General features: G+C 46.8%; 1 protein-coding gene across 4 annotated transcripts in view; it reads right to left on the bottom strand.

Annotated features, from left to right (window-relative positions):
* Positions 1 to 283: 283 nt before the first annotated feature.
* The window catches only part of METAP1 (methionyl aminopeptidase 1), a 52,518-nt gene continuing 38,934 nt past the window's right edge, over positions 284 to 13,867 (bottom strand). For 3 of the 4 annotated variants that reach the window (XM_055143158.1, XM_055143159.1, XM_055143157.1), the window contains 4 exons: positions 12,913 to 13,044; positions 9,673 to 9,816; positions 5,200 to 5,265; positions 284 to 1,951 (listed from right to left, as the gene is read on the bottom strand). In XM_055143158.1, coding sequence (XP_054999133.1) covers positions 1,794 to 1,951; positions 5,200 to 5,265; positions 9,673 to 9,816; positions 12,913 to 13,044 — 500 coding nt within the window. In that variant the 3' untranslated portion in view covers positions 284 to 1,793. The remainder of the gene's footprint in view (positions 1,952 to 5,199; positions 5,266 to 9,672; positions 9,817 to 12,912; positions 13,045 to 13,867) is intronic. The other variant, XM_055143160.1, reaches the window with a different exon arrangement.

Genomic DNA, 13,867 nt, shown 5'->3' with positions numbered 1-13,867 from the left:
CAATTAAACTGGGGCCCATATTTTTAAGTCTCCCAAAATAAAAGCATCATTACCAGTTTGGTGTCAACTTCTAAGAAAAAGGCACTTCCACTGAAAGCTTTTCCCATGAGCCTAATCTCTGACAGACATCAAAAAAGCTCACACTGCTAGTCACCATCACCTCGAGAAATGATGCATATTCAGCATCGTCTCACCCGAAAACCTCTCAAAACTGTTTGAAAGGCTGAAGAGTTCTGCTCAACTTGTAGGGTCCTGAAATTACTGGAATAAAACTTGAAGAAAGTTTTTACTCAAATGGTTGTAAGTTTATTTTAGATTATGAAATCAACTACCTCTGAAATCTCAAACGAAACAAAATTAATGAATACATGGTGCAGTTATCATTCAAACTTTTTAATCGCCCTTTACACATTATATTAACATTCATCTTGCAAAGCATTCCATACACAAATATTACAGTTTGATAAAAACTTCACACACCCCCAAAAGTCTGCCAGATTCTGTCACTTTACTAATCATTAAAATAATAAAAGTAATGAAAACATTGTCATAATTCTTTTTAAGGTCTGAGGCACTCTGGGATAGATGTTATCTTGGTATGTCATGGTCATACCCAGGAATCAGGTACTCAGATGACAAGACTGATGACTTCCCTGGGTACATACTTCTCTTTGGACTGAACTACTGAGAAGAACATATACTGGGTAGTGGGGTTATTGCCAGTGAAGTTCCCAGCTGTGTAATGGTCACCGAAGTGCGGGCCCCAGCTCCCACGCGGGAAAAGACATTCCTGTCTTCACTATCACATTTACTCCTGTTAGAATCGACCAACCACCTACGACTGCTCACTGCAAGGGTTTGAAAATGCCTTTCCCTATAACCCTCCCCAATGCAAACACCGCCCCTTTCTCTGCATCTCTCCCAGTTTGCAGGTGAAAAAATACATAGAAGGGCGAAAGTGAGCTTTGCCCTCCATCGACTTGAGGTCTGAAATATAAATGCATTATAATCTTCAAGCTCTGCAACAACCAGGCATCACATGGAGCCTGGCTGTTACTGTTGCCATAAATAATGGTTTTTTTTAAAAGAACAGCCTTTCCAGAGTGAATTCTGCCACAACCATTCACTAACACAAAGTCCACACTGAGAGAACATCTCATTAACCGAGTGCTATCTTGTGCAAGGTTCTGTGAGTAAATAATTAGCAGGGAAAAGAAGGAAGGTCATTTCTAAACTGGGAGCACTCTGTAAACTGTGGTCCATTCAGGGAATCAGATGACCATTCTGAGCAGAATCAACACAAAAACCTAGGTCACAGAGTGTTCAATAATTACATATGTGGAATTTAAAATGTATACATATCTATTTCCATACATATATATTTTTTAAAATTTGAAGCAACAAATGTTGCTAAGTTTCAAAGATTCTCATCTTCAGCATTCACCCAGAAAGTCACTGGCTCCTGATGTACAGAAAGCCACTGGCTCCTGATGTATGGCTGTGGCAGTGATAAAAGCAACTAGAAGCGGGTTTAAGTAAAAGTGCTCAAAGGAGAAACAGGATGCAGAGACCTGGGGGAGAAAGGAGCATCGAAGGAGATGAGAAATGTTTCCTTGATTCTTCTCGGCTTTTCAGACTCAAGTCCTTGAGGACACACATAAATGTTGCAGGCCTTCCTTATCTATAGTCAAACAAAACAAGTAATAAAAATGTCCTGGTCCACGATGCACTCCCAGTAAAATGCACGGGACAGCAGAAGGCATCACGGAGACGTGCCGTGCCAGGAAGTAAAACTAGGCCATGAAGTGGGGCCGTGTGCAGTCGAGTCGCCGTGTGAGGATCTCACAGCCATTATCCGTGACCAGCAGGGTGTGCTCAAACTGAGCAGACCGCTTCCCATCCCGTGTCACCGCCGTCCAGCCATCTGGCCAGGTCTCGTCCTGCCAACCACCTTGAAACGACAAAAACAATCTTTCAGTTCTTGCCATTTGGTTCTCTAAATAAGCAAATATTCCAGGGAATGTGTCTGCATAATTACTACATCCTTGGATATTACTAAAATCCAACAAGAAAAGTGTGTGTTAACAGGAACATATGCAAAGCAAATGGTCTAGTGTGTGTGTATAAGGCAAGCGGTCTACCATGGGTGGGGGACAGGGTGTCAGTGGGGAAGGAGGGATACCTAACACATGCAAGGTAGGTGCTTTACCATTGAGTTATACTCCTGGTCCAGAAAATTTACACTTAGGATGCCTAATCAGAGGAAGAAGATACGGTTCAGTGGCAGAACGTAACCCTCACTGGTGTGAGCCCCTGGGTTCAATCCCCAGCACTGCAACAACAACAACAAAAGTCTATTTACACGTCAGCGGCTTCATTCCTTGGGTGCAGGTGCCATATCCAGCAGTGCTCAGGGGTTACTGCCAATTCGGTGCTTAGGGGCTGCTCCTAGCGGTGTTCCAAAGATCATGCGGGCCAGGGATGAAACCCAGGCCTCCAGCACGCAAAGCCTGTGTACTAGCCACGTGAGCTCTCTCCAGCCTTCTCACTCTGCTTTATGAGGACTACATCCGAGAAGGCTGGCAGGGCTGGACCTGGAGTCACTCCCCAAACAAGTGCAGGACTCAAGGTCTGGGCTCAGGGACCACCAGGGCCAAGCCTCGCGGTGCTGGAGGAGGTGGTGCAGGATCAACCTCAGGGTCTTACACATGCCAGCAATGGACAGGCTCTACCACTTCAGGTGTTTTGGAGGAAACTTTCCAAATTTATTCTGATCATACATAATCTAATGAAGTAATGATAACGTTTAAAATTTCCTGAGGGAGTTGTAAACTCACATTCTTTTTATTTTATAAATATCAAATCAAGATGGTATTTCCAAAATGAGTTTCATATGAGAACACATGATACCACTCATCACAGACCTATAACTAAAATTCTGAATTAACTCTTTCTTGGTAAAATGTAGAGATCCAATGTTTCATACAACCCCAGCCAGTATACTCTGTGAAGAAAATAACGGTTAACTTTTTATACTTTTATTATGCCATTTAGTTCCTAGTAGAAGCTTTAAAAGGCAGTACACAGATGATGAGAAGAGATTCATCATCATCATCATCATCATCCCGTTGATTGTCAATTTTCTCGAGCAGTCTCAATAACGTCTCTATTCGTCCTAGCCCTGAGATTTTAGCAGCCTTTCTTTACTCATCCTTCCCAACGGTGCCACATTGGAGGCTCTTTCAGGTCAAGGTAATGAGACCCATCATTGTTACTGGTTTTGGCATATGAATATATCACAGGGAGCTTGCCAGGATCTCCCATGCGGGCTGGAAACTCTCAGTAACTTGCTAGGTTCTCCAAGAGGGAGAACTAGGCTAGAAGAGATTAGACTGTGAAAATCCCACAGACAAGATCCCATAACTAGTAGAGAGGCAAGTGAAGAGTAAAAAATTTTGAAGACGCAGAATGAATTATGAGAGGACCAGACAGACAGCACTGCAGACAAGATGCTTGCTTTGCATGCAGCCGACCTGGGTTGAATCACCAGCATCCCTTATGACCCCTTGAGCACCGCCAGGAATAATTCCTGAGTGCAGAGCCAGGAGTAACCCCTGAGCATTGCTAGGCGTAGCATGAAAACAAACAAACAAAAAGAATTGGTTATGAGAGGACAGAGAAAAAACTGCTAGGAAACAAGAAAGAAATGGCGACGCACTGGAAAGCAATTCCAGACACTACTGTAGAAACAAGGACACATACGGACTTCCTGTGTCCAAAATAAATCTGAAAAACTAAAACAAAACAAAAAGACGACAGATACACTCTTCATTTTGCATAAACTTCAGGTGAAAAAGAGGGTCTTCCGAACTTAAATCCCAGAACACAAACTCTAGGTCCAAGCAGCTACTTCTGCAGTATTAGCAGGCTAACAGGAAGCTACGGAGCATCTTATACAAAGTCAACTCATGCTCTGTCAACCAAACATCAAGATGAGTACGTAAGTCTCTCAATGTAATGAATGCCATTTCACAAATGGGTTTCAGATGTAGTATTTCTTCATTTAAACTGTGATCCATCAAAATAGGCTCATTACAAAGAACCTCAAGGTAAATATACTTGGGTGCTATTCTACATCAATTCCTCTTTGGACTTGAGACTTTTCATCTGGAGCTAGGATCTGGCCTGGCCAAGATACATGAACTTTATCTGCTATAACTGGATGACTGAACCAAACTGTGAACTCAAAACAATACCTGCCCTCACTGCCCTGCCTTCTCTGCTGGCAGAGATTTCTTGTTTCCTACACTCCATCTATGTAGCCCTCTAACTCTGGAATTTACTCTGGCTTCACTCTCGCAGCAGCCCCGGGGAAGCACACAGGATGAGACAATCACTGCCACTTTAATGGAGAGAGAATGTGCACCAAAGTGAACAGCACTGCTCCTACCATGTCTGCCCTGCTCCCTCAACTCCCTGGAAGGAAGAGGGTAGAGCGGCAGTGACGGACTGACTGCTGAGACCACCAGACACCCTGGAGACATCCTCTAACACCGGGGCACACAGCTGAGTCAGTCCCTCTGGCCCTCACCCAACAAGAACCAGCAGAAACAGCAAGGCCCCTGGGGTTTCTCGTGACAAGCTCCCTGCAGGGTCTGTCTCACTGATACCTGCCTGTCTGAAGGGAGCAGCGGGAAACAGCTGTTGGTACCACTGGAAAGAGCACCCAGACCCGAGCCACAGAGCAGCTCTCAGAGCCCGACAACACTGAGCAAACCTCCTAACTGCTCCAGAGATCAGCCTGAGCCTGGGATGACACAGCCAGCCCACGGGCCCTGAAGAAGCCAATCACACCTGACCCCTCCGATGCTTGCTTTCTGCTTCCTCTTCGCCCACGCCACCCCTCCCCCAGCCTGCCTACCCCCACACCCCCAGGTCCAACAGAGGGTCTACTTCACTCAGAAAAGGATCAGGACTCAAACACTTCTGCACCTAACAGTCAGAGGACCACCTTAATGAAAGAACTGTTTTCTTGCCAGCCCTTGCAATTGTCACTACTGCAGGCGTATGGGGGCTGAATCAAGTTTAAGGTAGGATAGGGAATGGAAAATAAGCAGAAAGTAGAATAGACTGCTAGTCTGCTCCTACATAGCCAAAATAAATCCAACCCAGGCACGTGGCAACATCCTTTGTCCTCACCTTCACAAATCATTGGCTCAATTGTAAATACGTGGCCCGCCTTCATCACTCCAACCGCTTTATTTTCTGAAATTAAAGGAAAGAAATCTTAAAACAGAAAAAAAAAAGAAAAAAATGTGTATATATATATATGTACAAATTCATTCCCATCAATGACTCTGTATTATTTTGTCCTCCAAATCCCTTTCCTTAGAACACATCATTCAACAAATAGGCATTTACTGATCTCAGCCACCTACTGTGGAGCAGGTATTGACCTAGGCAAATCGCAGATTCCATACACTGGGTTCAGACACGATTAGGCCACGCCTATCCAGATAGCTTCTAGAAAAGAAAAACATGCCTGAGCACAGCTCAGCAGCCGAGCACCTGCCATGCAAACGTACGGCCAGTGAGGTCAACAGTTCGACCCTGGACAGCAGCCCACATGCCCAGCCTCTGCAGCACTGCCCTTTGGATGCCAAGTGCCTCCTCCAAGTTCGTGATCTCCAACATCTCAACCCACTGTGCACGAGCCCGCAGCAACCGCCATGCCCTCACCCATGCCCTCACCCACGCCCCAGCGAGCTGCTGGTTTCTGTAGGTTCGCGCAGCCACCACCAAGTAAGCCGGGTTCTATCACTCACCAGGTGTGAGAGTTCAGAGGGCCACACAGCATTCGCATGAGACCACACACCCTTGGGAGTGGGTGTGTGGGACTGGGGACAAGTGCACAGGGCAGATTCTCATCAAGCTTCTAACTCATCTTCCTTCATCTCCAGCGGGACACAGCCTCCGCACACTAGCTTTCAGTGCTGATGAGAGGGTTCCTTTCCAGCAGAATCCCAATTCCCGGGGCCTGGAGACAGCTCAGTGGCACAGTTCCTTCCTGGCAGGCATGAGGTGGTCTGTCCATCCTATCCCCAGCAACCCCCATGCCACGTGTGATCCTGAGGCACCCCACAAAATGCCAATCCCCTGCCACTCAACAGCCTGATGTGCAGCCTTCGGCCACCACAACCAAGTGCCCATGGCAACACAGCCACCGGGAGGGAAACAGGAGGCAAGAGAGGGAGAAAAAAACTAATTCCAGGAGACAGGGAACTCATTCGGGGGTTAGGATCCTTGAGCACTGCCTGGGAGGCAAACGAATTCAAATTTAAATAAAATTAAAGAAAAAAACAAAAAAGCCCCCACAAATTCCACTTTTCTCTCTAAATACTTCTTGTCCGAGTTCACTAATACCAGAGTACTTTTAGGAACCATTATGAGAAATATCACATTTCCTTGCATGATCATCAAAGATTTTAATATATATATGTATTTTTTTTTTTGCAAAGAAGTGGAGAGTTGCTACCATCACTGTGTCAATCATCTTTGTGTATGTTGTACAGTTAAAAACCAGGTGCAATGATTGTTCAGTGGAGTGTGGTACTGCCATGAATTCAAGTGTCCAAACCCACCTATTACCCTAGAAATGGTCTAAAACTGAAAACAGGGATAGGCCTCAACTTTTAGAACATCCTATCCAAAACTGGAAAAGTGTTTTTTTTGTTTTTGTTTTTTTTTGGGGGGTCACACCCGGCGATGCACAGGGGTCACTCCCGGTTCATGCACTCAGGAATTACTCCTGGCGGTGCTCGGGGAACCATATGGGATGCGGGGATTCGAACCCGGGTTGGCCGCGTGCAAGGTAAACGCCCTACCCGCTGTGCTATTGCTCCAGCCCCTGGAAAAGTGGTTTTAAACTTGTAGGACCAGAGACAGTACAGAGGTTAATACACGTGCTGTGCACTTCCAGTACCCCAGTTCAAGCCCCAGCACTACCTCTCCCCTTGAGCATCACCAGCGGTCACAGGACCAGGAGTAACCCTAAATACCACCAGGTATGGCCCCAAATCTTCTGCCCACCAAAAAAACCTCGAACTAGAAAGAGATGCAGGAGCAAAGGAGCAGGGGGCTGGCTGTCAGGATTCCCTGGGCTGGGGGCCTCCTGGCACGACCACACCACCATGAACAGCTGTCAAAGTGCTGCTCTATCCCAGGGACCGCAGAGTCCAGACCCGGAGTTTCTGAATTGTTCCAGAAATGGAAATGCAAAAATCACTTACATTTCTGATCTCATAAACTTCCTCTCCAAAAGACGTATAACGGGGGCTGGAGCAATAGCACAGCGGGTAGGGCATTTGCCTTGCAAGCAGCTGACCCGGGTTTGATTCCCAGCATCCCATGTGGTCCCCCGAGCACCGCCAGGAGTAATTCCTGAGTGTATGAGCCAGGAGTAACCCCTGTGCATCACCGGATGTGACCCAAAAAGAAAAAAAAAAATAAAGAGACACAATGTACTTACATGTGCCAAACTGGTCATATGTATGCCCTTGTCGAAATCCACAGAAAGACCAGAGAGGCCAGAGAGAGGCTAGAGAGGCCAGAGCCAGAGTCCAGCCAGCACAGCAGGCAGGAGAGAAGCATGGAGTGCTGACAGGTGCTTCAGGCCACAGATCCCCTTGTTTTTACTTAGTGTAAATATTAAAATGATGATATTCTGAGTGTAACTAGTGATCTAAGTTAGAGTGACCATTAAAATGAACGTTGTTACTTTTATTTCTTGTTACTTTCTGGATATGATAATCTAAGCATGGTGTTGAAACCCTCTCTGTGCCTCTTTTTTCTGCAGGATAGTGAGAGAGAGTAGAGCAACCACTTCTGCTTCTCTGGTTCATTATCCTGCATCTCCTTCCACTCCAATCCAACCGTCGCGGAGAATCCATCACGCAACCCAAGTGCCGGCTCTCACCATCATCACCTTCCAGCAGCAAGACCGACAGAAGCAGCCGGTTACCTCACCTGTGAAGGCTCCTTCCACAGGGGCCAGGTCTAACCCAAGGAGGCACACGCATGTTTTAAAGCACCTCCCAGCAGTTTTAGCATTTGCAAAAATTAATGACAATAGATTCTAATTTATAAAGAAAAAATATGTGTATGCTTAGCCAAATGTGTGAAAGAAGTATCCCTGGCCCTTGCTTCCTTTTTTCAGAACTTTTGTTTCGTTCTGGGACCACACCTAGTTGTGCTCGGGGCTTACTCCTGGTTCTGCACGTGGCATTCCAGGAACCAGATGGGTTTCTGGGATCAAACCCAAGTCAGCTGAGTGCAAGGCACATGTCCTACCCACTGCACCATCACTCCAGCCTCGGATAATTTTTTCATCCCTAATGAAGTGGTTCTAAATGACATCAAGTGGCATCTTTTGACCATGGCACGTCTTTATTTTTTTGGGGGGGAGGTGGCGGGTTTTTTGGCTTTTTGGGTCACATCCAGCAGTGCTCATGAGTTACTCCTGGCTCTGCACTCAGCAATTACTCCTGGCAGTGCTCAGGGGCCCTATGAAATGCCGGGACAGGACCCGGGTCAGCAGCGTGCACGGCTAAAGCCCTACTGCTGTCCCTGTCACTCTGGCCCCATGACACCATATTTTGATGAGCACAGTGTCACCAGAGAATGACAGGTCCATCTCTTTAACATTTTCAAACATCCTGTGTGCATATGTTGGTGTATAAACCTGAACTTGCACACTCTACACTCACACACTCACACACACTTCCCTTCTCTGCACACACACAGCACGGGCTGAGAGTTGTCTCACTGAGATGACACCAGCTTTAAGGTGGGTTTCCTCCTGCCTTGTATGGAAGTGAAAATGCCGTGTCCAAGAAGATGTGTTAGCAAGTGTCTGCACAGCACCCATTCAGACACCAAAGCCCAGCTTCTATTTCAGACTACCCACTCATGCATGTTACTCTGCAGTAACAAGGCTTGGAAGGCCTCGTCCTACACACTCCCTGTTACTGTTAGACAACACCTTACTGGATTCAAGGTGTTGCTGATTTCCCTCCAATCATACCAACAAGCTATACAGTATTCAACATGCACCAAGAACTCAAATCAAACCGCTGAACGGCCCACACCCACAAAGCCAGTCTTTATGGCTACCCACCCGTGGTGGAAACTGTCCTGTCCACCAAATCAATTCACATTTCCTGCAAAGCACTTCACAGGCTTGCCCACCTCCTTGACCTCGTAACTGCATCTGGGGGAAGCTGTAGGAAGCGGTGGAAACGGCTTCCAGGCTGTGCTCGGAGTCTGAAGGCCTCACCCGCAATTCTCATCATCAACCACGGATGGCTCAGTGTCGACGCTGCAGTGCCAGGGGTACTCAGGCCACCCAGAGGTGCTGGGGCCTCCAGGGCCACACAGCGCAGTGCCCCGTATCATGTGATGCCAGGATCAAACCAGGTGGTATGGTGCCCTCCATGTTACACTGTCACCCAGGCCAACAAAGGTGAACGGCTAAGGTTGGCTCATTAAAACTACACCATCTCTCCGGAGATCAACACACAGCAGGGATGGTTACCCTGATACAAAGGTTCAGGTGCTGTCAAATTAATCTGCTGAATAAATGGTTAGCAAATCCAAATTTTGGCTAGTACTTACTGGCATAGTGTGGTACATTGGGAGCTGTATGGAAAAGCTTGTGGATTCCATGCCCACAGTAGCTTCGTACAACTGAAAACCCATTTGCTTGGGCATGCTTCTGAATAATGTTCCCCAATTCTCTGTATCGAACACCAGGCTTCACTGAAAGACAAAGAAAACTCATGACAAAGAGTAAGGAAACCAACATTCACTAAACAATTACTGTACCAGCAGCAACCTTTCCAACCACTTTGTATGCCCTCCTGCCTCAACCAAGAGACAAGGAAGCAGGCAGAGAAATACGGTTGTGCAAGAGTGGCAGGGCTGAGCCTTGAACCGGGCACCCTATCACTTCCTCCAAGATCTAAGAAGGAGCACAGCTACTCTTCTCCCTCGCCTAAGTCCAGTGTACGCTTCTACTACAGGGAGAAGCAGAGATGAGAGGAAAAAGCAACATCCAACAAAATGAACATTCTGGGCTTGTATAGTATGATGGATAGGGCATTTATTTGTCTTGCACGTGGCTAACCCAGGGTCAATCCCTTGCATCCCATATGGTCCCCTGAGCCAGAAGTAATTCCTAAGTGCAGAAACAGGAATAACCGTAAACACAGTCGGGTTTTGTAGGGTAACATTGGGTTTGTCCTTTCAGCCTTGCCGCAGGGAACTTAGTTTACCTTAAAGCAATGTCCTTTCTGTACAGACACAGAAAGACAGTTAATATTATGCTTTGTAACTTGGGAGCTGATTGACTCCAATAATATTTTCTTCCGGGTATCTGCTTTCTCAACTCAGTTGCACTTAGTTCCTAGCACCCCAAAATCAGGGTCCCAACGAGGGACAGAATGGACCCAGGGCAAGCTGTGAGCTACCCTGGCATCAAAATAGGCCAGGCCAAAGAGTCACAATACTCAACTATGAGTTGAAAGCATGGTCATAGACAAATGCTGTCATGATGCAAAATTAACAAGACTAGGACCCTGCTGGGGTTAGGAAGACTAACCTGACCGGAGACTGTGGTCTGGAGAATATAGTGAGATGTCCTCAGGAAGAACCAAACTTTTAAGTTTGATATATCTCTTACTGTGCTCATACAAAATGATATTGCTAGAAATATTAGAAGTAAATTTACCATAACTAAGTGGATTACTAGTAAAGGAAAGAAGAAAGTGACACACCCTGGATGGGATCCTGCCCTTAAGCTGATCTCCTAGTAATCTGGAGTAATCTCCTTAGATGAGATTTGGTCCTTGAGTTAATCTCCTGGAGGAGTGGTCTAACACCTCTTTGTTGATTTGTTAATTTTCAACCCACCTTTGTATCACCACCCTATGTGATTGCTGTATAAACTAAGATAGTAAGAGTAAAGCAAGTGAGAATCAGAGTCAGAGTCAGAAGTACAGGTCAGAGTCAGAATAAGAGTCAGAGTCAGAAGTGAGAGCGAGAAGGGCTCCAGAGAGAGAGATTTGGAGAACAGAGATCAGAAGAGATTGATAGAGAGGTCAGAAGAGACCAGAGGAGAGAGGACAGAGACAGAGAGAGGTAGGAAGAGACGGGAGGAGAGACTATAGAGACAAAGTCAGAGATAGAGACAGAAGACAGCACAGCAGCACACACAGAAGCAAAGCACAAAGGAGGAGCCATCCCTATCCGGTCCATACACAGCGGCTTGTATTTTTTACAGGGTTTGACAAAAATAAACAAATAAATAAATAAATAAATAAAAACTCTAGACTAATTTTTCGCCAGCAAGAAAGTACAGCAGTAAGGTACTATCCCTGCACAGAACCAACCAAGGTTCAATCCCCAGCACCCCACATGGTATCCCATGCCCTGCCTAGAATGATCCCAGAGTAAAGAGCCAGGAGCAAGCCCTGAGCACAACTGGGTGTGGCCCCAAAACCAAGATAAACCAAAAAATAACATTCCTGAGTTCTAATCTGGTCATCTAAGAAAATTGCTCTCCCTGGGCATCTCGAACCATCTGCCACTGCCTCCACAAAGGCTCTGGATGTCTGCACAAGTGCCTCCTGCCAGATTAAACGTGTGACTCTACCACTGTATTACTAGAACCAGGACAAAGGGCTTCTCATGCCACTGTGGCTCTCCTTCCACCCAGGGCCCCTGAATAGAAGCTGTCACACTCCTGGAGAACCAAGCCATGCTTCCAAGGGTCTTCAATTCCCTGTAGTCTCCTACTCTGTCATCTGACTTCCAAGCTGATAGTCACATACAACACTCCAATCCAATTTCTGGGCAAAGAGCTCAGGGAATCAATTTAATATTTTCACAATTGCAACCATATGTTCTAGCTTGGCTTTTTGGGAAGTAGGGGCTTATGACTGTGAAGAATCATGATGAATTTCATGATGGTTTTCTTTGGTTTCTACCTGGGATTTCCTATCAGCCTGTCAATGTGGAGGAAAGCATCATTTTTCACCTGGGCTACACAGTTTACAATAAAGTAAATCCCTAAAAAGGTATATAGTTAAAGGATTTAAACAGTAGGGGGGGGCTGGAGCGATAGCACAGCCAGTAGGGCGTTTGCCTTGCACACGGCCGACCCGGGTTCGATCCCCAGCATCCCATATGGTCCCCTGAGCACCGCCAGGAGTAACTCCTGAGTGCAAAGCCAGGAATAACCCCTGTGCATAGCCGGGTGAGACCCAAAAAGCAAAAAAAAAAAAAAAAAAACAGTAGGGGGGGAAGTGAGGGTCACAGACACAGGACAACAAGTACGGTAAGTGCCTTGCACACAGTAACTCTGGGTTCAAACCCAAGCCCTACCAGGAGTTCTCTTCTGAGCACAGAGCTAGAAATAAGTCCTGTGTACTTCCAGGTATGTTCCTCCCCACTACCGGGGAAAAAAAAAAAAAATCCCACCCTCAAGAAATATTCACTGAGCCAGCAAGATAGCTCAGTGAACTGAGCACAAGCCTGGCATTTGGGTGGCCTGGGTTCAATCCCTGGCATCACATGCTCCCCTGAGCATCACTAGGAATAACACCCAGGCACACCAAGAACGGACTCCAAGCACTACTAGGTGGGGCCCAAAAGATATTCAAAATGAAGAACTAGTCCCGCACTCCTCCTTACTTGTCAGCAAGAAAGAAGAGATATCCCAGAAGAGACAGAGGAGGGTGAGCACACATCCAACCATCCTCATCAAGGACTCACTCACCGCCATTACTGCGCACCTCCCCGCTGACTCCGGGGCAGGGTGCACAGGCAGGCAAGGGGAGGGGCGCGGGGCAGTACCTGCATCGATGGCCTGCATCAGGCACTCATAGGTGGTCTGCACCAGTCTCCGTGCTCCCTCGTCCACATCGCCAACAAAGAACGTCTCGTTCAGGTCCCCATGATAACCATTGCGATACAGTGTAATGTCCACTGAAAACAAGAATGTCAAATGCAGACCACATTCAGACTGATTCCAAAGATAAATACCAGTTTTGTCAGTAGCAGCAAGCAGCCTGCTGAAAGATGACGCCTCTATTCTCCAGCTAGATACTACTGACTACAGAGTTAGGGTGCAACAAATACTGCTTGCCTGCAAAGCCACCACTGAGAAGGACGGGCCCCCCCGACTTTACAACAATCAGTTCATCTGTACAGAAAACAGTACCCAGGACACATGCAGGGAAGATCCATACTCAGAGTAAGTGGCATTAAATAGGAAACACCGCTCTCACTTTACGTCTCTAATGAGTCTCTTCTTCTCTGAGCAAAGTAGTAAATACTTTGCTCTCAACTTAATTTCAGTTCTCTGTGACTATTAAGAATACAGAACTCGGGGCTGGAGCGACAGCATAGTGGGTAGGGCTTTTGCCTTGCACGCGGCCTACCCAGGTTCGATTCCCAGCATCCCATCTAGTCCACAGGCACCACCAGGAGTAATTCCTAAGTGCAGAGCCAGGAGTAACCCCTGTGCATCATTGGGTGTGACCCAAAAAGAAAAAAAAAAAAGAATACAGAATTCTGGCTGGAGAGAGCTCATGGGACGGCACATGCTGTGGGGGGCGAGGCCCACTCTAAGTCCCCCGCACAGCGCTGCTCTGCCCTCCCTTAGAGCAGCAGAGAAGAAACCCCTGAGCACAGTCTAGAGCAGCCTCCCCCTCCCACCCCAAGCCACCACAGGGTGTGGCAAAAAGACAAAACCAGTCTAGGGACTGCACCAGCACAGCAGTGGCAGTCCAGATGCAAGGACGGTGCC

This window comes from Sorex araneus, chromosome 6, assembly GCF_027595985.1.
Source record: "Sorex araneus isolate mSorAra2 chromosome 6, mSorAra2.pri, whole genome shotgun sequence".
NCBI lineage: Eukaryota > Metazoa > Chordata > Mammalia > Eulipotyphla > Soricidae > Sorex > Sorex araneus.
This window is presented reverse-complemented; position numbering and strand designations above follow the sequence as displayed.